Here is a 27,916-nt window from a genome sequence, read left to right as displayed (position 1 = left end):
GAGAAAGCCATTTAAAGACTCTCAGTCACTGCTCACCGCCCGTCTTAGCAAGTTGTATGTATGTGACTAAGCGGCAATATCGTCTGGTTATGAGACAAGCCAACCCAGACGATATTAGTTAACCCTACAACTGCTGACTAAGAACGGAACTGGCTATCCATTTTCGGGAGGTTTACGTAATTTAATAACGTCCAGCATAAGTCTCCAAAGATCAAAACGACAATGAATAGAAGAGGATTTAGAGTAATCAATAACCTAAAAATGTTAAATTAAAAGAATGATCAGAAATTAATTAGAGCTTAAATATAAATTAGAGGTCAACTTAAAATTGGAGTCAGATTAATATAAAATTGAAGTCAGATAAAATGAATAATGGAATCAAATGTGTGAATTAACAATAATTGCTTTACTTCAGCGCTCAGAAAAGACAGAACAATGCAGAGACCTTCAAGGGCAATTTATTGAAGTTCCACTCTGGAACGGATAGAAATGTTTTTTCTTTTTTTTACAGTTGTAACCTCCGTTCCCTGATGGAGGGAACGAGACATTGTGTCCCTCTTGCCACAATGCTGTACTACCCACTGAAATGGCTGGGACCCTGTTTCGTCTCCTCAGCACAAAACCTGAATGAGTGATTGCGAGCCTGCTCCTTTTATACCTGTATGTCTGGGGGAGTGGCATGCAAATTCCACTCGCCAATTCCCATTGGCCTTTTCTCAAAGATCAGAGGTGTTTGGGGCTCCCAAGAGCGACCCCTAGTGTCAATACATCGACACAATGTCTTGTTCCCTCCATCAGGGAACGGAGGTTACAACAGTAACCAAGACGTTTTTCATTGAATCAATGATCACAAGAAAATTTTAATCCTTTAAAATGTATATGTCTACAGACTAGGGCTGTCATGATTATTAAATTTGGCTGACGATTAATTGTCAAACAAATAATTGCGATTTTGACAATTAATTGTTTGTTTTAGGGCTTTTACGATTAATTGTCATATTTTTTAAGGTGTGCTTTTTTCTGCTTGTTTGATTCATAAACCTTAAGAAGTAATTTTTACATATTTAACTTCAAATATATATATATATATATATATATATATATATATATATATATATATATATATAAATCAAATAATAAAGTAGTGATAAACTATCATTTCATTTTAAGGCTTTAAAAACTTAAGAATGACATGAAAAAAGTATACAAATATTTCTAAATTAAAATATGCCTCTCTTTTTGGTCAACTTTAGCTTTGGTGAATTTTAAATTTACACTAAATTTATTTCCTAATTTCTTCACTTTCACACATTATTTTAATACTCTGATTAAACCCACAAGCCCTTATTTGTCCTAAGTAAAACCTCTGAGATTTCGATTTATCATTTTATCACTCCACAAAATTGTGGGCATCTCTTCTGCTTTGTCACTGCGTGTCATTAACAGCATGTATGAACCAGGAGCATTTAATATTACACAATCGTTTAAAGTGAAACCGGAGTGCTTTGCTTTCACTATCAAAGTTTAGACTTTGTGTTTCTCATCTCTAGATTATTAATTTAGATCAGCGTCAATGCCGATAAAAAACATGGATAAATGAGCATTGTTGAAAGCAACTTTGTAGAAATGAACAGAGCCGCGTTGAATAGACAGTCTGACTGACGGCCTAGTATGTAAGGGTTGTTTTGGCTCATGAAACTCACCTGTGATTGGCTGGATGGTCGCTCAGTCAGCCCAAAATAACAAATCAAAATGAATACTGTATACAAATCCATAATTTGTACTTGTTGTGGGTTTAGCTTGGAAAAGTGCGGGGGACAAAAATCACCTTTTTAAAGAGTTCAGGGAACGTGTCCCCCATGTCCCCCGTGGCTGCTTCGCCTTTGTTATTAGCAATCAAAAAAATAAATTGTTGTGGTATCCAAAATGTCTTTTAATCTACAAATAAACATGCAAGTCATGTATAACTATGGGGTTAGAATTGTTTATAATTAACATACAAATGGAAAGAGATTCACAAATAAAACAAATGGTTCGCAAATAAATTGAATGAGATCCACAAATAAATGTAAGGAGTTTCTCAAAAAATGAAATGAATTCAAAAATAAAAATAATGAGATTTACAAATATATGTTAGGAGATTAACAAAACAAAGTGAATTCACAAATAAATAAAATGAGATTTGCAAATAACTCAAAAACACAGCATTTATTTTTGGATCACTTGCTGTGCATTTTTGACTTCTGAAACATTTCTTGCGTGAGAGCTGCAGGCATTCCACAAATAGATGGACTCTACCCATCGTCTACTCAAGCCAATCAAATAATGGCCACATTACTCGGACCAGTCGTAGCACATTCTATCTTCAACCAAACATGCTTCATTTTACTCTCAGGGCGGAACCAGAGTCACCGCTCTCATGAGCATGGAATCAAGCACATACAGATAAGTTCCAAGGCTGCAAACTCTAAGAAACTGTGACTTAAGGTTCGTATCATTTTCTCTCAATTATAAACATGTATAGCGTGTTGTTAAATGTCGACAGCTGAAAATTGACCATTTGTAGAGTGTCCTGATCATTAGCTTTATAGCTAACCTTGCTGACTGTATGAGTCTGCTGTTTCCATTCTAAAAAAGTATCTTGACTGAAACTCATAGCTACTTAATGGAAATGTATGTATGTGTCGTCAAAACCTTTACTCTTAATGTTACATGGCAGATCCAAACAGACACACTACTAGACACTAAAAAGATCAGTAGTACAGATAGTGCCTTTATAAAACATGAATCATATTAGATAATCTTAGAATCATATTAGATAATCATATTAGATCATCTTAAACCATAAATTAATACCCTTTATTACACAGTGTTCAAGATGTGCTATGGCAATAATTTGGTTTCACATTGTTAATATATTTAATATAAGCAGTTGTAAGGTAATATGTATTAGAATTTTGCATTTGAGCACTTTTGTGCAAATGTTTTAGGAGGTACTATTATGGAGTCCATTTCTAAAATGCAGCTTCATGTTCTGATAGTGACAATTGACTCGTTAGTTATTGCTAACCCCTGTGTACTGCCCATCAACTTTGAGCACTTGACTCACCTGCTCCAAAATTCAGTGGTTCCAGCTCCAATACAGGACACCTTTTATAATGTGTAATATGAGATTCTTTATTTTTCTGTTATGTCAGATTTCTTTTAAGTTACAATGTCATGTCTTGAAATGAAAGTGCAATGCAAAGTTTAAATAAACCATAACATTGTCTTTGGGTTGAATTACTTAAAAATTAAAATTCTGTAATTTACTCACCCTCATGTATAAAAAGAAGAAGAAAAAAAAAAAAAAAACCTGTACAATTTAGTTTCTTTTGTGGAATATGAGAATACATCGTAAAATGTAGATGCTACTAATGAGGCTGAAATGAAAGTGAGGCTGTCAGTCCCTATAATTATTCCTGACATCTCCTTTTGAGTTCCTCCCACAGAAGAAAGTCAGTTGTTTGGGTTTGTAACCACATGAATATATAGATGAAGTATAAATGATGACTCATCTCATTTGACAAAATATTTTTTGTCATTTAGTTGACAAATCTTTTATTGAGTTCTCAAATGTTGCAAGTGCTGCAAACTTAAATGTTTTTGTTTTTGAGGTTAATAGGTTTTAAAGAGTGTCTGTTTTTATTTCTTTCTTTCTTTTTTTTCATTTTTTTTTTTAACACTAAAGCAAGTGTGTTGGCTAAAAGGCATGATTTTTTTGGTTACACATTACAGGGTGTCATGCATGTAACTACAAAAACATTAAATCTGAGTACATTTTACACAAACAAACACTGGAGTTGAACATTACAACTGGAGTGCTGGCATTTTGCTCGATTTTGTTGTACATGAAAATCCTTATTGCCACGTCATGGTGTTGTATCAGTTGTCTGGGATGGATACTCCTAGGCAGGGTCAGGGTTGGAAAGAGTACTGAAAAATCATACTCAAGTAGAAGTACTGTTACTTCCCAAAAAATGTAGTGTGAGTAGAGTAAAAGTAGCTGTCCTAAAAACTACTCAAGTAAGAGTAAAAGAGTAGCTCATTTAAAAGTACTCATGAGTAGTGAGTATTGAGTACTGTGTTGCAAAACCTATGCCCAATTATAATGAACACTGTATGCCAAATTTTAAAATACATCACTTATCTATGATAAACACTACATGAATCTGATTCCAAAAAATAAAAGGGAGACATGATAACAGAAATGAAGATTAAAAAGTTATTTCAATACACTGATCACCATTTTAAATCGTAATGTATGAAACAATTACATTAAAATCAGTTTATGTGTAGGGTCTAAATTTCCCTTTATACCGACAGAGCGTTATTGTTGTGCATAAACATGTTCAAAACAATGCAAGGAATGCAAAAAAATGCTAAATAAGCAGGATTACTTGGCACGTCATGTCCTGCACTATGGAGGTGGTAGATCAGGCATGGGCAAAGTTGTTTGGTACAGGGGCTACATCACGCTTAAAAAGGAATAATTCACCCAAAAATGAAAATTCTCTCATTATTTACTCACCCTCATGCCATCCTGGATGTGTATGACTTTCTTTTTTCTGCAGAACACAAATTAAGATTTTTAGAAGAATGTATCAGCTCTTTTGGTCCATACAATGAAAGTGAATTGGTGCTAAAATATTGAAGCTCCACAAATCACATAAATCAGCATAAAAGTAGTCTAATCCATGTGCCTCCAGTGATTTAATCTATGTCTTCAGAAGCGATATGATAGATGTGGTGAGAAACAGATCAATATTTAATTCCTTTTTTACAATTAATTCTCCTCCCTGCTCAGTCAATCTCCACTTTAAATTTCATATTGTTCTTCTTGTGCTTTTGGTGATTCACATTCTTCATGCATATCGCCACCTACTGGGCAGAGAGAAGAATTTCTAGCAAAAATGGACTTAAATATTGAACTTTTTCTCATCCACACCTTTCATATCACTTCTGAAGACATGAATTTAACCACTGGAGTCATATGGATTACTTTTGTGCTGCCTTTATGTGCGTCAAAATTTTGGCATCCATTCACTTGTATTGTATGGACCTACAGAGCTGAAATATTCTTCTAAAAATCTTAATTTGTGTTCTGCTGAAGAAAGAAAGTCATAGACATCTGGGATGGCATGAGGGTGGGTAAATAATAAGAGAATTTTCATTTTTGAGTGAACTATTTCTTTAAGTAGTACATGGGTGATACAATGTTCCACATTGATTTAGTAATTTTATTTTAAGCCCAACAATAGTTGCGTTCTCATTCTAATGCATGATGCACAATTTTCTGAAGTTTGTGACTAGTGGAATGTTCTGCCTTAAGTATTGCTCTACAAAGTTGATCCTTTTCTATCAGGCAATGAACTTTGTGATCACAGGTCATAAAGTCATTTTCAGAATTATCTAGCAAGGCTAGGTATTGTGTACATTTTGGGTCCAAATGCATTCTGTACATTTTATAGGGTTAACTCAGCAAAGTACTGTGACTTTGTGTGAAATGTTCCTGGATTAAAATGAGATATCCTAGTACTCGAATCGTTCAAACACGAGGGTCTTTACAAGGAAAACTGCTTTAGCTCTGTGTCATTTATTGCCCATAACATCTGCTCTTAAGCTGTCTTTTTGCAGAGGTGGTTAGCTGGTCATGTCATGGACGACCATTAGATGTGGGGGTATTTCCTGATTTACAACATGTGTGAGGAAAGGATCTTGGCAGTCCACTGAGCTCTCATTGTTTAATACACACTTAACAGATGTCGCGGCCGGAGACTTAATGGCTCCAAGCTGAATGTTCTCATAGGCCATCTTTGTGTAAATCTGATGCTTCTTTTTTATATTAAGTTCCTTCAGCATGGAAATTAATATTTTCTTCTGCCCATGAGATACTACATTAATGATGACTGAATTTTCATTTTTAGGTGAACTTCAGAATTAATATTTGTTAAATATTACCATCCCTTCTCAACTTCTCCAGGCAATTTCTCCATCCATCCTACCTGCACTCACACACATAATTAACACATCTCTACTTACAGGCACTTTTCCCACTACATTCAAGCAGGCTCGAGTAACCCCGCTGCTGAAGAAACCCGCACTTAACCCCACACAAATAGAACACTACAGACCAGTCTCTCTCATCCCATTCATGGCAAAAACACTTGAAAGGGCAGTTTTCAATCAAATCTCTACCTATCTCTCACAGAACAAGTGACATATTGTCACTCAACCATATACACAAGTGCAATATTGTGTGAAATTCTTGGGTGCAGTTCCGATCAACATAGCAGTCGTGTCAGTGATGAGACATATACCAATTTACAGTAACATCAAATTAACACAACAAAATTTAAAGTCTAATATACACATAATTACACACAACACAATATACAAATAATAACATACACTGTACAGTAAACAATACACACAATATAGATACACATTATTCAATAAAAAAATGTACAGTAGGTTGTATTGTACTGTATTGACATTCAGGCTGTCGGTTGATAGTAAGTTGTTAAGAGAGAATATAACATAATAATAATATAATTTATGACAGTCCGGTGTGAGATATAAGAGTAAGAGTAATAAAGTGCAGTGCTGATGTATTTTGATCGTGGGAGATCAAGAGTTCAAAAGTCTGATTGCTTGGGGGAAGAAGCTATCATGGAGTCGGCTGGTGCGGGTCCTGATGCTGCAATACCGCCTGCCTGATGGTAGCAGTGAGAACAGCTCATGGCTCGGGTGGCTGGAGTCTCTGATGATCCTCCGAGCTTTTTTCACACACCGCCTGGTATATATTTCCTGGAGGGAGGGAAGCTCACCTCCGATGATGTGTCTGGCAGTTCGCACCACCCTTTGCAGTGCTTTGCAGTTGTGGGCTGTGCTATTGCCGTACCGGGCGGAGATGCAGCCAGTCAGGATGCTCTCTACAGTGCAGGTGTAGAACCGTGTGAGGATGTGGCGTTTCATTCCAAACTTCCTCAGCCATCTCAGGAAGAAGAGGCGCTGATGAGCCTTCTTCACAACGACTTCAGTGTGGATGGACCATGTGAGTTCCTCAGTGATGTGGACACCCAGGAACTTGAAGCTGCTGACTCTCTCCACTGGTGCTCCATTGATGGTGATGGGACTGTGTTCTCTATCTCTTCTCCTGAAGTCCACCACAAGCTCCTTTGTCTTACTGACGTTGAGGGAGAGGTTGTGCTCCTGACACCAGTGTGTCAGAGTGCGCACCTCCTCTCTGTAGGCTGTTTCATCATTGTCAGTGATCAGACCTACCACCGTCATGTCATCAGCAAACTTAATGATGGCATTGGAGATATGTGTTGCCACAAAGTCATGTGTGTACAAGGAATACAAGAGTTGGCTGAGAACACAGCCCTGTGGGGCTCCGGTGTTGAGGGTCAGTGATGAGGAGATGTTGCTGCCTATTCTAACCACCTGGCGTCTGCTTGACAGGAAGTCCAGGATCCAGCTGCACAGCGAGCTGTTTAAGCCCAGAACCTGGAGTTTCTCATCAAGCTTGGAGGGCACTATGGTGTTGAATGCTGAGCTGTAGTCTACAAACAGCATTCTCACATAAGTGTTCTTTTTTCCAGGTGGGAGAGAGCAGTGTGTATTGTAGATGCAATGGCATCATCAGTGGAGCGGTTGTTGCGGTAAGAAAACTGCAATGGGTCTAGAGAGAGAGGCAGCACAGAGCAGATATAATCTCTGATTAGTCTCTCAAAGCATTTGCTGATGATGGGGGTCAGAGCAACAGGACGCCAGTCATTTAAGCAAGTGATTTTTGATTGCTTTGGAACAGGCACAATGGTGGATGTTTTAAAGCATGTGGGGACTACAGACAAAGAGAGGGAAAGGTTGAAAATGTCTGTAAAAACACCAGCCAGCTGGTTCGCGCATGCTCTGATGACCCGGCCCGGAATGCCGTCTGGGCCCGCGGCTTTGCGGATATTCACTCGTCGGAAGGATCGGGTTACATCCGCTAAAGAGACGGAGAGTGAACTAACCTCTGTAGCTTCGGCTGCGAGAGCTCTCTCCACAAGGGCAGTGTTATTTCCTTCAAAACAAGCATAAAAAGTATTTAGCTCATCCGGGAGAGAGGCAGCGGTTCATGGCGGAGTTTTTATTCCCTTTATGTGTCCGTGATGATGTTAAATCCACATGCTTCTAGAGTTGGTGGTGTTAAACTGTCCTTCAATCTTGTTCCTGTACTGGTGTTTTGCTGTTCTGATAGTTTTCGGAGGGCATAACTGGCTTGTTTATGCTCCTCCGCGTTCCCGGAATTAAAAGCGGAGGTCCGCACATTAAGTGCCGCGCGAACATCTCTATTTATCCATGGCTTCTGGTTCGGATAGATCTGTGTTGTTCTGGTCGGAACAACGTCCTCTACGCACTTTCTGATGAAACACATTACGCCAACAGCGTAAAGCTCGATGTCGTCATCAGAGGCGGACCGGAACATCTCCCAGTCCGTGTGATCAAAACAGTCATGTAGCGTAGAGTCTGATTGGTCCAACCAGCACTGGATCGTTCTGAGGGTGGGTGCTTCCTGTTTCAGTTTCTGCCTGTAAGCGGGCAGAAGCAGAATGGAAGAGTGGTCCGATTTGCCAAATGGTGGGCGGGGGAGGGATTTGTAGCCATCCTGGAAGGGAGAGTAGCAATGGTCCAAAACCCGGTCCCCTCGTGTGTTGAAACTAATGTGCTGGTGGTATTTTGGTGCGACTGATTTGAAACTGGCTTTATTAAAGTCCCCGGTCACAATGAACGCGGCCTCAGGGTGCGCGGTTTCCTGCTTGCTTATAATCCCATACAGTTCCTTGAGTGCCCGGTCTATGTCGGCTTGTGGCGGGATGTACACAGCAGTGATAATGACCGCTGTGAATTCCCTCGGTAGCCAGAATGGCCGACACAGAAGCATGAAAAACTCCAGATCAGAAGAGCAGAAAGACTTGATAGAATGTACATTCCTCTGATCACACCAGGATTTGTTGATCATAAAACATACACCACCACATCTGCTTTTACCTGAGAGGTCTTTCGCTCTGTCCGCACGGAGAACCCCGCGGGTTCAATGGCTGAATCTGGAATCTCCGCAGACATCCAAGTTTCCGTAAGGCAGATAATGCAGCAGTCCCTCGTCTCTCGTTGGAAAGAGATCTGCGCTTTCAGCTCGCAGAGCTTGTTATCCAGAGACTGAACATTTGCCAGTAGAATACTGGGTAGCGGGGGTCGATTTGCATGGCGTCTTGCTCTGATGAGAACGCCAGCTCTGTTTCCCCTTTTCCTCCTGCGTTTCCACGGCCGTGCAGCACAGACAAAGAGCTCTGCTTGCGTGTTTGTAAACAGCGGGTCGGCATTGAGGAATTTGAAGTCCGGTTTACGGTGTGTAATTGCTGAACCAATGTCCAAAAGTGTTTGTCTGTTGTAGACAATAAGGCAGACAACATCCAAGACAAAAAACATAAGAATTGTAAACAAAACAAACAAAACACTACCATGTTGTGTCGGAGCTCGCAACGCAGCAGCCATACTCGACGCCATCTTGAGTCCAGAATCAGTCAGGTTTCAAAACTGTAAATTGTCCTCTTCACTCTTTTAGAGCAAACAAACAAATCATGAGTACCTGAATCTCCTGGATGTCAGATAATCGAGCTCTCACTTGATTTCAGCTCTCACACAGGCTCACAGTCCTCCTCTCCAGCGAACTGCGATGAATCATGTGCCGATTTGATTCAGTCTCTCGGTCTCTTCTCACCGTCCGAATCCCTCATGGCCAGAGGACCTTTGAGTGTGTCTGGTGACTCAAAGAGCTATCTGGATTCTTCCACAGTGTCCAAATAAATCCCTTGACGACTAAAACACACTCGTGCTTAGTATACAGGCTCTCTCTGTTTCCATATGCAAACACTCTGTATGATTGCCGTCAGTGAACGATCACACCCGAAATCTTCCGGATCTATCAAGTTCACTCAGCAAAACATATGCTCTTCCGTGTTACCTTTTCTCAATATAACACAAAGATACACTTCTGAAACAAACAATACTGTAACCTACATATTAATCAGTTCTGTTCGCAATCATTCGTCTCCATTCTTAACACATATCTTCTCGTCTCCATAAATTGCGCTCTCTTGATTGACAGGTCAGGATGCTACTGAACATTCACTCGACCCACCCCCTGGAATCTATGCCCCTGTGTCAATTGATTATTCACAGTAGCACCATATTTAATTTCTGACATGAATAAAAATAGGCTGCAAGGGATGCAGTCGCTTCAATTGCATGCAATGTATAAAGCTCCTAGATCACAACTAATTTTCCACAACTCTTCCAAATCTTTAGTTTTTTGTCTACTGACATTTTTGGAAAGATGTTTTATTTTTAATGTATCATCGGCAGAATGACCAATAACAGTTCAACCCATTGAAGAGACTGTAAGTCTATCCCTCACACCATCGGTTTCATTCCCATCAAAAATTAAACATGGCACTACTGTGAATAATATTGTCCAGCCTTTACTGTACTAAATCCAGTCCTGAGATGTAATCCAATCATTTACATTTTGTGGATTATTTGTTTTGTGGATTATTAAGGCATTCTTGTTTGTCAACCCACCCAAGATGCATGTTGCTGTTTTCTCTTGATCATGTATTAAACATTAACTGAATTTTAGGTTTGACGTTTGCTCTGATGCTCTACGGTAGAGCAACCTCAAGAATGCAGAAAGAGAGAACTGAAAATATAGATTTTTAGAAGGTGGGGGCTAAAATGTATATACTTCCTGCTCAAATGAGTTCTCAAAGGAGTATGCTTATTTAGACAACTGTTTCTATCTCAGTTTGAATTTGATATTCATTTGGCACACCAGTCACTTTCCTGCTGAAAAATAAGGTAGGCTTTCTTTCTCTTCGTATGATTATTGCTGTCATCATCAGAACAAACATAAACCTATTTAAAACCAACACAAAAGAAACAATATTTGTCATAAACCAAATTTCATTTTTATTTACAAATTCACAGTACAGTGTATCTAAAAAACATCTCTATCTCTAAATCCAGCTAGTATTCAAATCACGTCAGCTACTTACATTTATAATTGCCGAACAATGTTTTTTTTTTTTTTTTTAATGGCCAAAAAAGATGTTTCTTATTTATTTAGGATAATTCCATAAATGAATCTACAAATCAACTAGTATCTTGTCTAAAGTCATTTCTGATTGTTTTAACAGATTGACCTTTTCTGCACCCCTTGAATTTGTCAGTCCAGCATGGGTATGCGGTTAGTGGTTCTGCTGTACTCGCTTCATGGTAGGACACAGTTGGGTTTCATCCATACACTGTATATGGACAAATTATGTTTACATTTTGTATGGTTAATTTTTCTTAAATCAACATTGTGTTAGACTTTTAAAGGATAGTTCATGCAAAATGAAAATTCTGTCATCGTTTTCTCACCCTCATTTTGTTTCGAATCCATATGACATTTTTCCATGAAATACAAAAGGAAATGTTAGGCATTATGTTGATCAGAGTCACCATTCACTTCCAGTGAATCCTTTTTCTAAGAATAAAAGTAAATTTTAAGGTTTCATTCTGCCAATTGTGCCCAACATATTTGGAACAACATGCAGGTGAACTTTACAATTAATATTAATTAATTAATGTATTTATTTATTGCAGTTATTTTTGCTCCGGTGCTCTCTGATGTGTGGAAAGCACAATTAGAGGCTAACATGGACGCTTTCGTGTCATCTTGTGTTGTGTTGCCCTGTTCTTTCAAATACCCTGGAAAACAACTACCATCTTCTCGGATGAGGGGCATTTGGCACAAAGAAAAAATAAATGATGAGTACATCTATAGTGAGGATAGTTTGAAAATTATTGACAGTTTCAAGGGTCGCACAAGACTGGTTGGTGAACTGAGTGATTTCAACTGCTCTTTGGAGATCAATGATGTTAAAAACCATGACAACGGTCCATTTTGCTTTAGGGTTGAGTTCGAGAGAGATGAAAAAGACAAATATTCATTTATGGAGAGTTGTGTTTCAGTTAAATTGATTGGTAAGTGTGGTTCTTAACCCTCAAGCTCTATTAAGAGATTTAATGAAATAATTTTAATAACAGACAACAGAGCTTAAAAATAAATTTTCTTTAAATCAGTTTTCTCCATTTTCATATACAACCTAATGTTAAATTCAGTCTTTTGGTCAATTACAAGGCCAACAGACAAAATATGGGCAGCTGTGTTGTTTGTTTTGGGAAAAATGACCCATTTGCCATTTGTTAGACAGCTGATTTCTTGTTTAATATGATAATACTGTATATGTATTAAGACAAATGTGATTTATCATTCAAGCAAATAAAGATCAAATAAAACCAGAGCTGCATTATAAGCAGTCTGTGGAGGAGGGTGTTCCAGTAGTCTACAAATGCTCCATCACCCACACCTGTCCTTCCCATCATCCCAATCTCACCTGGAGCCGCCCTGCAAAAGATATCCTGGTGAGCTACAAGGATATTCGTCATGGAAACTGGGAAGTGGAGTCTATCCTGACCATCACACCCACAAAAGAGGATGATCACACAGATATCACATGCACGGTCAAATACCACGGAGGCCTGCATGCCTCAACTACAGGCCGTATTTTTGTGAAAGGTAAGTCCAGATTCTTTTGCCAAGAGCTGCTATAAAAATCTATCATGTGCATGTAGCCTGGCTCGGCTTGAGATTGATTACTGAAACCTCTTATGTGATTGGGAAGAGATACTGTAAGAGTTTTATTAAATAGCACCTTTCTAAAAACTCAGGATCACTTTAGAAACCAACATGTTTCATAAAATTTGTTTGAAATGAAAATTTAGGTAAAATATGCTTTTGAAGTTAACATGAAACAATCACTTCTGCAATCGGATTGCTGAGTAAAACATGATACTCAATGAGAAAAAAAAAAACCTTATGGCAGGACTGTAATTTATTTGATCGTGAAAAAAATGGAAATACAGTACATTCAAGAATGGTTCTGGGTCGGAGGAGGAGAGGGAATGAAAAGAGATGTATGTGATATAAGCTGGAAAGAATTGTACTCAATAAGACCACAATGGTGTATAAGAAAGTAAATGGGGAAAAATGTTGATTTCATGCTTTTGATTTTATCAGAACAAGCAACTCTAAGACACATCCTCATTCCAGCCATCACTGGGCTTGGAGTTTCGGCTTTGTTTGGAGGGCTGTGTTTCTTCATGGTCAAGAGATACAAGTGAGTCTGAATCAGTAATTTATATTTGAACTACAGACTGACAAAAATAATTCTGGAATAGATATTAATTGTACTTAATTTAATTTACAATACTACACTTATACTCAGGGACTAAAAACAAAATGTTTTTTTCATTTCGGTGCGTTCTGGGCAAAAACAGCATTTTTGGTTCCGATTCAGAAGTTCTGCAGCCTCCTTTCCAAAAGGTTACCAGTTAGAACAAAATAGAAGAACGTTAATAATGCTCTTTTTAAAGTGATAGTACTCTGCGCTTAGGGGTAGGTGAAATATCAGTTGCCATGTTGCCAGATCTTGAAAGAGAAACAAAGCAACATGGTCTGGAACAAGCCCAATATACACTATATTGCCAAAAGTATTCGCTCACCCATCCAAATAATTGAATTCAGGTGTTCCAATCACTTCCATGGCCACAGGTGTATAAAATGAAGCACCTAGGCATGCAGACTGCTTCTACAAACATTTGTGAAAGAATGGGCCACTCTCAGGAGCTCAGTGAATTCCAGCGTGGTACTGTGATAGGATGTCACCTGTGCAACAAGTCCAGTCATGAAATTTCCTCGCTACTAAATATTCCACAGTCAACTGTCAGTGGTATTATAACAAAGTGGAAGCGATTGGGAATGACAGCAACTCAGCCACGAAGTGGTAGGCCACGTAAAATGACAGAGCGGGGTCAGCGGATGCTGAGGCGCATAGTGCGCAGAGGTCGCCAACTTTCTGCAGAGTCAATCACTACAGACCTCCAAAGTTCATGTGGCCTTCAGATTAGCTCAAGAACAGTGCGTAGAGAGCTTCATGGAATGGGTTTCCATGGCCGAGCAGCTGCATCCAAGCCATACATCACCAAGTGCAATGCAAAGCGTCGGATGCAGTGGTGTAAAGCACGCCGCCACTGGACTCTAGAGCAGTGGAGACGCATTCTCTGGAGTGACGAATCACGCTTCTCCATCTGGCAATCTGATGGACGAGTCTGGGTTTGGCGGTTGCCAGGAGAACGGTACTTGTCTGACTGCATTGTGCCAACTGTGAAGTTTAGTGGAGGGGGGATTATGGTGTGGGGTTGTTTTTCAGGAGCTGGGCTTGGCCCCTTAGTTCCAGTGAAAGGAACTCTGAATGCTTCAGCATACCAAGAGATTTTGGACAATTCCATGCTCCCAACTTTGTGGGAACAGTTTGGGGATGGCCCCTTCCTGTTCCAACATGACTGCACACCAGTGCACAAAGCAAGGTCCATAAAGACATGGATGAGCGAGTTTGGTGTGGAAGAACTTGACTGGCCTGCACAGAGTCCTGACCTCAACCCGATAGAGCACCTTTGGGATGAATTAGAGCGAAGACTGCAAGCCAGGCCTTCTCGTCCAACATCAGTGTCTGACCTCACAAATGCGCTTCTGGAAGAATGGTCAAAAATTCCCATAAACACACTCCTAAACCTTGTGAAAAGCCTTCCCAGAAGAGTTGAAGCTGTTATAGCTGCAAAGGGTGGGCCGACGTGGATTAATGAATGGGATGTCACTTAAGTTCATATGCGTCTAAAGGCAGATGAGCGAATACTTTTGGCAATATAGTGTAAGTCATTTGCCTCACCAAAATAAGCAATGATTTTTTTTTTCCTGAGTATGGCATGGAAATCATAACATGCAGTTAATTAAAGGGATAGTTCCCCCCAAAATGAAAATTCTCTCATCATTGACTCACCCTCATGCCATCCCAGATGTGTATGGGCAAATTCCAATTGAAAGTGATCATCCCTATGCCCTACTCACTACGAAAGACAGAGCTCTTGATGTGGGCACTCTGAAGGGAACATGGCATTAAAGTTTAAATGTAGCCTTTACTAAAAGTCTTCTGAAAGGGACCTTTACGGAATGACCTGTCGAGTTGCGTCTCCTTTCTGGTGATTGTGTATATCGCGCCAAACGCGTGTTTGATTGCCATGCTGCAACAGCTGACTGATCAAATCACAGACACAAAACAACAATACCTGGACTTATTTATTATTATTCTTGGGATTTTAACAAAGCAAACCTCACACGTGAACTGCCCAAATACAAACAGCACATTACATGCCCAACCAGAGACAGAAATATACTGGATCAATGCTACACAAAAATAAAGGATGCATATCGCTCTGTTCCTAGAGCAGCTTTGGGACTCTCTGATCACTGTCTGGTTCATCTTCTTCCAACCTACAGACAGAAATTAAAATCGGCTAAGCCTGTATTAAGGACTGTAAAGAGATGGACCAACGAAGTAGAGCTGGAACTACAAGCCTGCTTTGACTGCAATGATTGGAGTGTTTTTGAGGCTGCAGACACCAATCTGGACGAGCTCACAGATACTGTTACATCATATATCAGTTTTTGTGAGGATATGTGCATTCCTACTAGGACTTATTTAAAGTTCAACAATGACAGACCGTGGTTTACAGCGGAACTCAGGCAGCTTCATCAGGCCAAAGAGGATGCTTACAGAGTTGAGGATAAAGTCTTGTACAATCAGGCCAGGAATAAGGGAATCAGAGTGGCTAAAAGAAGATACTTTGAGATGCTGAAAAACAGGTTTTCAGCTAATGACCCTGCATCAGTGTGGAGTGGCATGAAACAACTTACAAATTACAGGACTCCTGCCCCCAACCCTGTGGTAGACCAACAACTGGCTGACGACCTGAATGTGTTCTACTGCAGATTTGAAAGGCCCAATCTCACACCCCACACCCACTCTGACCTTCAATTCACACAAACACCAATACCTCCTGCAACCCCCCTCTTCTCCCCTCCTGCTACTCAACCTGCACTTAAGATCTGTGAAGATGATGTGAGCCGTGTCTTTCGACAACAAAGAGAAGGAAAGCACAGAGCCCAGATGGTGTTTCACCTGCATGTCTTAGATCCTGTGGTAACAAGCTGGCCCCCATCTTCACACAGATCTTCAATAGATCACTGGAGTAGTGTGAACTCCCATGCTGCTTCAAATGTTCCACTATCATCCCCATCCCAAAGAAACCAAAAATCACAGGACTTAATGACTACAGACCTGTTGCCCTGACGTTTATGTTCATGAAATCATTTGAGAGACTGGTGTTGGCCCACCTGAAGAACATCACTGGACCCTTTCTAGATCCCCTTAAATTTGCTTATCAAGCAAACAGGTCTGTGGATGATGCAGTCAACATGGGATTGCATCATATCCTGCAACATCTGGAAAGACCAGGGACATATGCACAGATCCTTTTTGTGGACTTCAGTTCGGCTTTCAACACCATCATCCCAGCTATACTCCAGAATAAATTACACCAACTCTCTGTTCCCTTGTCTATCTGTCAGTGGATTACCAGCTTTCTGACGGACAGGCATCAGCTTGTGAGACAGGGGAAACTCACTTTCAGCACCTGTATAATCAGCACTGGTACCCCTCAGGGATGTGTGCTCTCCCCACTACTCTTCTCCCTCTACACCAATGACTGCATCGCCAAGGACCCCTCTGTCAAGCTCCTGAAGTTTACAGATGACACCACTGTCATCGGCATCATCCAAGATGACGATGAGTCTGCATACAGAAGGGAGGTTAAACAGCTGGCTGTCTGGTGCAGTAAAAACAACCTTGAGATGAACACGCTCAAAACGGTGGAGAAGATTGTGGACTTTAGGAGGAACACCCCAACACTGACCCCCCCTCACCATTCTAAACAGCACTGTGGCAGCAGTGGAGTCATTCAGGTTCCTGGGCACTACCATCTCACAGGACCTGAAGTGGGAGACCCACATTGACTCCATTGTGAAAAAGGCCCAGCAGAGGTTGTAATTCCTTCACCAGCTGAGGAAGTTCAACCTGCCATAGGTGCTGCTGATACAGTTCTACTCAGCAGTCATTGAGTCTGTCCTCTGCACTTCAATAACTGTCTGGTTTGGTTCAGCTACGAAATCAGACATCAGAAGACTACAAAGGACAGTTCGGACTGCTGAGAGGATTATTGGTTGCCCCCTGCCCCCCTTCAAGAACTATACACTTCCAGAGTGAGGAAAAAGGCTGGAAAAATCACTCTGGACCCTACTCACCCTGCCCACTACCTTTTTGAACTGTTACCTTCTGGGCAACGCTTCAGAGCCCTGAGCACCAGAACCGTCAGGCACAGGAGCAGTTTTTTCCCTCAGGCTATCCATCTCATGAACAGTTAAATTGCCCCATTGAGCAATAACTATGTGCAATACACATTTAGTCTTTCTTATATTTATCCAACACATCCAACCTCTTCTGCCATTTCATTCCTCTGAAAAAAAAAAAACATTTGCACTATACATAATAGATTTGTATTTACACTATACATAACAGATTGTATTAGATTTGCACTACCCATGTGTATGTGTGTATGTATGTATGTGTGTGTGTGTGTCTTTACGTATGTGTATAATTATTTTTTAATTTTTTTATTATTATCTATGTCTTGCTGCTGTTTTTGTATTGTTTTTGTATTGTTGTACACTGGAAGCACAAATTCCTTGTATGTGTAAGCATACTTGGCAGTAAAGCGCATTCTGATTCTTCTGATTCTGATTCTTTGCTTGAAGTGCCCTTCAAGGGTGCAAAAATGCCGTTTGGAAAATGCCATATGACTTTCTTTCTTCTGCTGAACACAAGTCCTACTTTTGTTTTTGGTGATTTGCATTCTTCATGCATATCGCCCCCTACTTGTCAGGGAGGAGAATTTATGGTAAAAATTGACTTAAGTATTAATCTGTTTCTCACCCACACCATCACATCGCTTCAGAAAATATGGATTTAGCCACTGAAGTCGTATGGATTACTTTTATGCTGTTTTATGTGCATTTTGGAGCTTCAAAATTTTGGCACCCATTCACTTGCATTGTATGGACCAACAGAGCTGAAATATTCTTCTAAAAATCATAATTTGTATTCTGCAGAAGAAAGAAAGCCATACACATCTGCGATAGTATGTGGGTGACTTAATGATAAGACAATTTTCATTTTTAAGTGAACTATCCCTTTAAGAGTTAAGTATACTTTTATTTACAGATCTGCTTCTCAGTCAAAACCCAGCAGCATCAAATCTGTATTAATGCATAATATCTAACAATAATTCAGTGAAGACTTGAAAACAACTGAGAAATGTACTTTTTACCTCCATGTAGTCCATGTTCCTTCCATAGTTGTTAAAAAGGTCTTCATTTATAGAATGCGACATCCACAACGGGCAAAGAATTGTATGATGCAGCAGTTTCCTTCAGGATCAAAGCACATTTTTATTTTTTCGGCTACATAAAGTGGTGTAGTTCCAAAAATTTACTGTGATAAACCATTTGGCCTTTAGTTTCATGAAAACATTATCGGAACAAAATTAATTGGTTATAACCGGTTACCAGCATTTAAAAATAAGGTTTTCACTAGTTTTCGGTTACGTTCTGATAAAAAACAAATTTCGGTTTTCGTTTTCGTTCCTTGAACCATTTTAGTCCCTGCTTATAATTGAAATTATTTTATTTGACATTTATTGAGTAAGTAATTTTCTGTTAAAATGTTCAAATCTTTTTCAGAAAACGTATTCAAGAACTCCAGTCCCGCAATGACAATGGGTGAGTGTTTAATATCGAGCCAGCAGGATGCAAAGTTCAGTAAACATTAGCTGAAGCTCAGTTTGTGTTGCACATGGACACTTATTTTGTGCCTCATTGGAATTTTAAATGCATAATACAACTAAAAACAATGGTTTACTAAATTATTCCTGCATGTTCTAAAGAAAGCAAGACATACACTTATGGAGAGAGAAAGAGAGAGAAAGAGAGTAAGAGCATAAATAACATGGTAATGTCTTGTTTTAAAATGTGATTGGTGTGAAGTGATTGGTGTGAAGAGGGGAAGTACATTGTATTTAAATATAATAGAAAGTACGATTTACTATGAATAACAATGTTTAGCAAGGTTTTTTTTTTTTTTTTTTTTTTTTTTTTAAGTGTGTGTAGTGTATTGGCATTTACATTTGCTATATTTTTTAACATATTCTCATGATATCTCAACGACTTTTAGACTAAAGAAATCAATAATCAGAATTTCAAATCAATACAATAAAGGCACAACATTTTTGCTAGCCTCCTATCCAATACTTTATTTTAAGAAAGGAAATGTCTGAGAACAAATTTTCATAAAACCTTTTTGTATAAGCCAACTCTTTGCCACATTTTTACCATCTAGAAAGACTGGCTGCATTACAACAGTAGTCTAAAACAATGCCTAAACAGCTATTTGGCTTTTGGTTAAAGTTACTTTCCCCATGTTGCCTGATTTCAGCTGGAATGGAAATTCGTTTCAGAGACAAGTTATAACATTTTGATAGAACATTACAAAGACAGGCATTTCTTTTTCTGTACAATAACAATAACACCCAACAGGAACATATTAAGAAAGTTTCAGTAATAGTGCAAATTGTAATTTGGATATAGATTTATTAAGAATAATAATACTCTGCATTTTTTTTTTTTTTTAAGAATGTGGAGTCGGCTATCAAGAATGTCTCGCAGGTAAATAGTAATTTTTTTTTTTTTTTAAATCTGCAATTTCAATAGCTGTTCCAACCAATTTTTCAGCAGATACTGTATTAATTTAACATCTTAATCTCTTACTGTGGTTGTTTGTTTGCACCAGATTTCGGTCAGGTGGAAACAGCAGTGGACAAGGTGGCAGAGACCAGAGGTAATGCACTTTTCAGTGAGAAACCAAGACAAAACAGATTTGTTTAAACATACAGTATGTTTATGACATGATTTAGTTAGGTTCAAGAGTTATTATATCATTAGTGATTTCTTTTTTTTCTTTTTTTATTTATCAATATTTCCAATAGGGATTGAAGATATTGTATTGAATCCCAGCTAATTTGGAGAATATTTGTTTCTTTGTGAATTCACTAACAAAACTTCACAGCATTATGCACACTTGCACAGTATCGAAGTTTGTAACCGTTTGTTAGATTTGGAAACAGATTTGCTTAGCCTACAATCATGTACTGCAGAAAAGAAAAAAATTGTAAAGTCAGTGTGTGACTTATTGAAAAGGGCTACACAGTACAGTGACTGTCTGCCAAAAACCATCTATACAGGGGTTGGCAACAGTAGGCACGTACAATATGACAAATACTCCCAAAAGTGGCACAAAACTCAGCTGAACTTTCTGCTTAACCCACTGAGTAGCACAAAGCAAAGCAAGGGTTCTTAAAAAAGTGAATATTTTTCAGTCTACTTGAAAATTAACCATCTAAATCAAGTATAAATTGACTTCAAATGTTTCCACAGTTTATATGGCACAATGATTAACAAGGAAAATTGCATTTCACGTCATTAAGTTGCAGATGGCTATACTGCCCTACAAAGGCAAAAGACCTTAACTCGCTAGAGTGTGGAACTGAGAAAAATGACTTTAAAGTTTTTTAGTTGTCCAGCCAAATGTATTATAGGTAGGACACTGAAAATCTGGCAATTAGATGTTTTAGTAATGAAATTTATCTACATAAAAAATCTTGAGCTCAAACTTTACTTTTGACCTCTATTTTGAAGTTACTGTACTCTGCCTTTGTATTGTCTGCAAAAAGTGAGAATTCACGCCAAGGCAAAAGGCAGTAACTTCCACATTATCAATATTTTGTTGCTGATCACCATTTACAAAATCATTATAGTAACACCTGTATAAAATCTAGTGATCATGGCATTTATTTTGGATGATTTACAATTACTTATAGCCATGTACTTATTGCTATCCTGTGCTTTGGTTGTATTCTGATGGCATTTTTAATACATTAGACATGACAGATACCTCCATAGCGGTAAAGAATATCTTCAGTTGGTGTGCAGCAAAACTAATCAGTTGACTGCAGATAGGTGACACTTAATTATATGAATAAATATAAGATAAGCATATTTCTAATGAGTAAACTTAATAATTGAATTAATAATGGAATGCAACGATATAACAAATCATGTACAAATTTAAAATGCATGGATTGGAATAAGAGATAATAAATACAGCCACAGGCCTACAAGTTAGTGCCACAGCTGGTTAATCAAGGGTTAAATTTAGCTACCATGCTCCAGTGCACAGCTCTCTGACTGGTGGACTGGACTGGCCAATCTCAAAGGCTATAATATAGAGTATGTGACTATATTTTTTGTTTTTCTGAATCTGACCCTAACTGACATCCAGACAAAAAGTTATACATGTGGTTGGATACCGTTTTGAAACCAATGTATTTATTGCAGTGTTCACTAACATAAAAGGATACAAGACATAAGTTAGCCTAAGTGCTTTTACATCGAATTGAATGAAAGTAGTCTAGCCTAAAAGATCGACTTGTGGATTGATGTGAACGTCAGCAAGTAGAAATAATGCTCAGAAATCAGAATGCTTGTGGATTGTTGTGGATTAAACATCTGCGATGATGTTCATTGCCATGGATTTTATCGTGTTACTAGAAAAGGTAGGACAGATTTAATTGCGAACTGTCATGGCATTCGAGTCCACACTCGTGCAACTAGTGGGCAGCCCCAGACTCACTGACACTGATGTTGACAGCAGTCACTGACAGGCTGGCACTGACTGAGTAATCTGCATTATGAAAAAAAAAAAAAAAAACTTTGAGAATATTTACAATTACTTATTGCTGGCAAGTTATCCAGTCTTTGCTTGTTTACAGTGCTTTGTTATATGGAGCAGTTTGGTAGCCTATTCATTGGATAGCCGAGTAGCCTATTTATGCTATAGGCTGCTAGCTAGCTAAATGAAGTAGATTGCGATCTATCTATCTAATTAGTTTGTCTAATGCATCTTTTGTGTTACACACTTTATTACCTTGACCTTTATGTCGGCATTTCAAAGCCATCTCAACCATCATTTTCCCTTAAACGCTATAGAAAAACACTCAACGATATTTGTTTACTACATTTTTATTCAGGTATCGTGTGTGTCAGATTGCTTCAATGACAGATGTATGACAGTACACAGGCTACACCATAATTTAAACATGGCAAACTTTAATGTAAAAACAAAGGCAGAGTACAGTAACTCCATGCCGGCACAGTAACTTCATTTTGACGCACGGCTAAACAAAGGCAGAGTACCCTAACTCAATCTGAGCGTTCCAAAACAAAGTCAAAGAGAGGTAATTGGAGTTACGGAGTTCTGCCTTGGTTTCTCTTGGGCTTTTGGAAGTTACTGTTAAGACAACCCATTATTTTCTCAAAAAAAACAAACAACGGAATTGACTCAAGATACTTATACACATGATAAATGAGGTCTTGAAAGTCTCAAAAATATCAATAACTCATTTTCGACCAAAAACGAAGTTACGGCCTTTTGCCTTTGCACGGCAGTATACAGAACAGTACAGTCTGATGTCTATATTCAGCACTGTTGTTAGGGCAGAAGCAGCAATTACTTTTAAAATAGAGATGGAAGTATGTCATCAACACTTCTCCAGCTTGTGCTTCTGTGAAATGATGTGTATCAGTGCAGTTGTGGGTAGTGGCATGTTAAATATACATTTGTAGATATGAAGATATGACTAGATGAAATGTCAGCCTAATTATTCCTTATTTAAAATTTTTCTGTTCCTCTTTTTGATTTTAGGAAGTCTATTTGGAGTAGATTTTCAAAGTATGCAAAAAAATGCTGCTTCATCAGTCTGTTCACATAAGTGTAAAAAAAAGCCATCAGCAAATCCATAAGCAAAATCATGATAACCAAATATAAATTGAATTATTACAATAAAATACATTGACAGTTACAGTTCAGGGATCAAATTGTTCATGGCACCATGTATAAAACACATGCAGTACATTACCCTGATAACTGGCAAAAAATGTAATTGAAACTCCATATGAAACAAAAATTTTAACACACATTGAAAGGTTAATAGGTTTATTCTGCTGATCCTAAACAATAGCATGTGCTGTAATCTTGACAGAATTATGACAACAGGTACGTTGCTTACCTGTGTTTGGTATGAACCAAGTGTTTGATGACATAGGCTAATTGTACAATATTGACATTATTAGATGTCATTATTGTAAGGCTTGAATGGTCATGTACTACTAATCAAGTTTAAGAATTTACATTTATGCATTTGGCAGACGCTTTTATCCAAAGCGACTTACAGTGCCCTTATTACAGGGACAATCCCCCTGGAGTAACCTGGAGTTAAGTGCCTTGCTCAAGGACACAATGGTGGTGGCTGTGGGAATTGAACAAACAACCTTTTGAGCCATTGCCTAGCAGTCAGTATTTGTGCTTTGATGCATGGCACTCATGCGGGTAGCATGAGTTTGAGTCAAGTTTGCGCCATTCTTGCCCAGGATTGTAAAGGCTAAACAAGTGCTTTATTTTCATAAAAATAAAAAGTTTACATTTGAGTCTTTTTTTTGTGTGTGTGTATGTGTAGACTTGAAAAATTGTAAGTCTTAACTTCACTCTGCCATTTTATTAACTGTTAAAGAAGGTCCCCACGTATGAAAGCCAAGATGCAAAAAAAAAAAAAAAAAGAAAGAAAGAAAGAAAAGCCCGGACTACGTCTGCCCGGAACAAGACTGCGGTGATGCCACTGCAAGAATAATTTTTCACCCTGTGATCCACGAAAGAAAAGTAAATGTAATTATTGTTAATTTAATTAGCATACAACAACATTCAAAATAATCGAAAGAAACAAGCAAGCTACCAACATACCGGACAACAGCCACGGGAACCTGGGTATAACAGGTATTTAGACTCCCCGCCTATATGCAACAGCCGCCGTCCCTACTCATACAACGTCACGTTAACTGAAATGAAGCACAAATTGCAACTCGCACCACTGCCACAGCTAATACGCAGATGTAATAAATAAAATGCATACCTGGGGGAAGACAAATACGTGTTTGTGAGACAAGCTCAGCCACAATAAGGTACGAGACGGCTAAAAATACAGCCACTCTCCTAAAACAATCTCAGCCGCTTCCAGCAAATGACCCAGGAAGTAGGAAAGACCCAGAAAATGATGCTTACCTAGGTGATGTACACCAATGATTTATATAGGGTTCCTCAAACCCTACTAACCAGGCACCAATTAATGACATCAAATGCCCACACCATACTCAGTTCTGGAGATATGGTTTTCAATCTATCATGCCACAAATGCAACAAGAGTTTCAGGATCTAGTGTGTCAGGCCACCCACAGTGGTGGCTGTGGGAATTGAACAAACAACCTTTTGCTTACCAGGTCAGTGCTTTAGTCCACTATGCCACCACCACTCCACCAAATTTATAGAATATATTTTATATTACCTTATGTACTCTTTGGTTACTAGAACAAGCTGTAGTAATAATACACATTATTAAAATTAAACTTCTCTACTCACAGGAAAAACAATGTTTGTACAGTGTCAGGAAACAAGCCTCGGATGCCATCACCAAAGAGGTATAGCACATTTTTGTCCCTACTGAACACTATTCATTGAACTGAATGTTACTCATAAAAAGAATACTAAGCATGTACAGAAAAATGTTATATAAAAGTGTAATGGGGTAAGGTGGTCAAGGAGGAGGCGGGAACTGGCAGGACAGTCAACATAACTTTAATGACATAACTGAACTTAAAACAACATAAAACAAACATAAACCCACACACAGCGTGGCCGCATGTCTCTCTCTCGAACTGGCACCTCCAGCTCGTCTTTATCCCCCTCCTGGCTGATTAGCCCGATTCAGGGCCGGGCATGTGTACTCACGGCCCGGCCCCACCCTACTCCTCGTCACACTCCTCCATCACCCGAGTGACGTACTCCCCTCCCTTCCTGGAGTGGGGGTGTTTCCCTTCCGGCCATGCCTGCCGACAGGTCTTCCCTGCCTTTCTGGAGCCCTGGGAGAGACGAGGGTAGGGAAAGTTCGAGGCAGAGCGACAGAGAAAGAGAGAGGAGAAAGAGAGAGGATACTGGCTCGCCGGTCCCCTGACATGGCGTCTCCTGATCCTCAGCCACTCCTCTGACCTCTGGAGGATGACAGCTCACTCCTCCCCTGGCGGATGGCAGTGAGTCCTCCAACCCCTGGTGGACGGAACGGCTCCTCTCCTTTCTCGGTGGACAACAGTGGTTCCTCCCCTGAGGAATGGCAGCAGCGAGGGCTCCACGACGGCGCATTCCTCCTCCTTCCTGGATTTCGGCACAAATGTAATGGAGCAAAGGATGGGCAAGGAGGAGGCAAGAATTGGCAGAACAATCAACGTGTACGTACACACACACACACACACACACACAAACAGAGCAGCCACGTGTGTCTCGCTCTCTAACTGTGTCCTCACAGCCCGGCCCCACCCTCCTCCTTGTCACAGAAAGGTCTTCAAATTTTCAAAATTTACTTAAAGATATCTGGTCTTGTCTTATTTGCTACAAATTTATAAGCTGCACTGTTTGTTCAGATCATAGTTTTACTGTAAATAAAAGTTTGACTTTTATGACATTGCAATAATGATCACAATTTCCTAAAATAAAGAAATTTGCTTAATGAAAAAAAAAACGGATAATTCATGAGGGATGAAAGTGTGTTTCTTTTCATTGCTATTTGGCAGATATCTCTTTTTTGTCATCTTGCATTACAAATATATAAAATAAAATAAAATAATTTATGACTTTTCTTTTTTCCCCCCCTTGCACCTCAGTCAGAAAAAATCCTACTCTGTGAGTATCATTTATCTCTATCATTGTTACATTTTGAAAAAACATGCTCAGTTTTTATGGCTTCACATGCTGTCTGAATATGAAATGTTATTGATTGGCACCTTTGACTTCTGTATTTCTTCTTTTGAAATATTCCATTAAGGGTTATGATCATGAGGATGCTTACACCAACACAGCTGAACTCAGCATATATGGAAATGTCTAATAGAAATCATTCCATGTCGTTGGAGCCATTGCCTAGCAGTCAGTATTTGTGCTTTGATGCATGGCACTCATGCGGGTAGCATGAGTTTGAGTCAAGTTTGCGCCATTCTTGCCCAGGATTGTAAAGGCTAAACAAGTGCTTTATTTTCATAAAAATAAAAAGTTTACATTTGAGTCTGTTTTCTTTTTTTTTTTGTGTGTGTGTGTGTGTGTGTGTGTATATGTGTAGACTTGAACAATTGTAAGTCTGTGCTGTAAGTCTTAACTTCACTCTGCCATTTTATTGACTCTTAAAGAAGGGCCCCACATATGAAAGCCAAGATGCAAAAAAAAAAAAAAAAAGAAAAGAAAGAAAAGCCTGGACTGTTGCCAACAGGCCAGTGAACTAAAACTTCCATAAGAAAGCAAAACCAAAAAGCAAAAACAAGCAAACTGTCATACAAAACAAACAAGAGAATAAACAGAATGCACTGGACCAAAAATCTGGCTCGAATGGTCTAGGCGGGGTCGGAGGGTCGAAGGTTCCCCTTGACTTGCAGTCAAGTGAAGGCCTGCAGCTTCTAATGGAACAAACACACACACACACACACACATTAATACTCACAATACAAACAGTCTTATGCAGAGACCACATTTACCATCTGCAAGTCTCATAATACGCAAAACACTTAACAAAACACAAACAATTAAATCAACACTTTAAACAAAACTCTTGGTCACTCCACCTTTCCAAAAAACAACTGGAGTGAAGGACCAACCAATTATCTTAATAAAAATGATACCCAAGTACAATACACAAGGAAAATAAATAAATAAAAATCACATAAATCAAACACAATAATACAAAAACGTTACACAAACCAACAGAAATAAACTAATTTTCAAAGCAGAAAATAAACCAGTCAAAATAAAACAAACATCCACAAAACTAATTCAAACAAACAAGAGATAAACCAAACATCCAGCAAAACACATGAAGACTCGATGTACGTCTGCCCGGAACAAGACTGCGGTGACGCCACTGCAAGAATAATTTTTCACCCCGTGATCCACGAAAGAAAAGTAAATGTAATTATTATTAATTTAATTAGCATACAACAACATTCAAAATAATCGAAAGAAAAAAGCAAGCTACCAACATACCGGACAACAGCCACGGGAACCTGGGTATAACAGGTATTTAGACTCCCCGCCTATATGCAACAGCCGCCGTCCCTACTCATACAACGTCACATTAACTGAAATGAAGCACAAATTGCAACTCGCACCACTGCCACAGCTAATACGCAGATGTAATAAATAAAATGCATACCTGGGGGAGACAAATGTGTGTTTGTGAGACAAGCTCAGCCACAATAAGGTACGAGACGGCTAAAAATACAGCCACTCTCCTAAAACAATCTCAGCCGCTTCCAGCAAATGACCCAGGAAGTAGGAAAGACCCAGAAAATGACGCTTACCTAGGCGACGTACACCAACGATTTATATAGGGTTCTCAAATCCTACTAACCAGGCACCAATTAATAACGTCAAATGCCCACACCATACTCAGTTCTGGAGATACGGTTTTCGATCTATCATGCCACAAATGCAACAAGAGTTTCAGGATCTAGTGTGTCAGGCTACTAAAGTGAAAAACAAGACTAGGCAGAGAAGGCAGGACAGTTTTACCAACT

General features: G+C 39.0%; 1 protein-coding gene across 3 annotated transcripts; it reads left to right on the top strand.

Annotated features, from left to right (window-relative positions):
* The first annotated feature begins 2,404 nt into the window (after positions 1 to 2,404).
* On the top strand, positions 2,405 to 26,408 carry LOC127429855 (sialic acid-binding Ig-like lectin 14). Of its 3 annotated transcripts, none has more exons than XM_051679152.1 (11): positions 2,405 to 2,487; positions 11,283 to 11,361; positions 11,734 to 12,114; positions 12,410 to 12,709; positions 13,211 to 13,310; positions 18,884 to 18,922; positions 19,832 to 19,864; positions 19,989 to 20,036; positions 24,725 to 24,781; positions 26,018 to 26,036; positions 26,179 to 26,408. In XM_051679152.1, the coding sequence occupies exons 2-11, from the start codon at positions 11,322 to 11,324 to the stop codon at positions 26,239 to 26,241; spliced, it is 1,080 nt and encodes a 359-aa protein (XP_051535112.1). In that variant the 5' UTR covers positions 2,405 to 2,487; positions 11,283 to 11,321; the 3' UTR covers positions 26,242 to 26,408. The 3 variants fall into 3 exon arrangements, with proteins under 3 accessions (XP_051535112.1, XP_051535113.1, XP_051535110.1); XM_051679150.1 differs by lacking the exon at positions 2,405 to 2,487 and adding an exon at positions 10,807 to 10,944; XM_051679153.1 differs by lacking the exons at positions 2,405 to 2,487; positions 24,725 to 24,781; positions 26,018 to 26,036; positions 26,179 to 26,408 and adding exons at positions 10,806 to 10,944; positions 23,502 to 24,718.
* The last annotated feature ends 1,508 nt before the right edge of the window (positions 26,409 to 27,916 follow it).

The sequence above is a fragment of the Myxocyprinus asiaticus genome, chromosome 39, assembly GCF_019703515.2.
Source record: "Myxocyprinus asiaticus isolate MX2 ecotype Aquarium Trade chromosome 39, UBuf_Myxa_2, whole genome shotgun sequence".
NCBI lineage: Eukaryota > Metazoa > Chordata > Actinopteri > Cypriniformes > Catostomidae > Myxocyprinus > Myxocyprinus asiaticus.
This window is presented reverse-complemented; position numbering and strand designations above follow the sequence as displayed.

Excerpts from the sequence above, each read along its gene's own strand:
- LOC127429855 (XM_051679152.1), top strand. The coding sequence starts at position 11,322 with ATGGGTATGCGGTTAGTGGTTCTGCTGTACTCGCTTCATG. Across the intron at positions 18,923-19,831 it reads CAGTCCCGCAATGACAATGG|AATGTGGAGTCGGCTATCAA; the intron begins GTGAGTGTTTAA and ends TTTTTTTTTAAG. Across the intron at positions 20,037-24,724 it reads CAAGGTGGCAGAGACCAGAG|GAAAAACAATGTTTGTACAG; the intron begins GTAATGCACTTT and ends CTCTACTCACAG.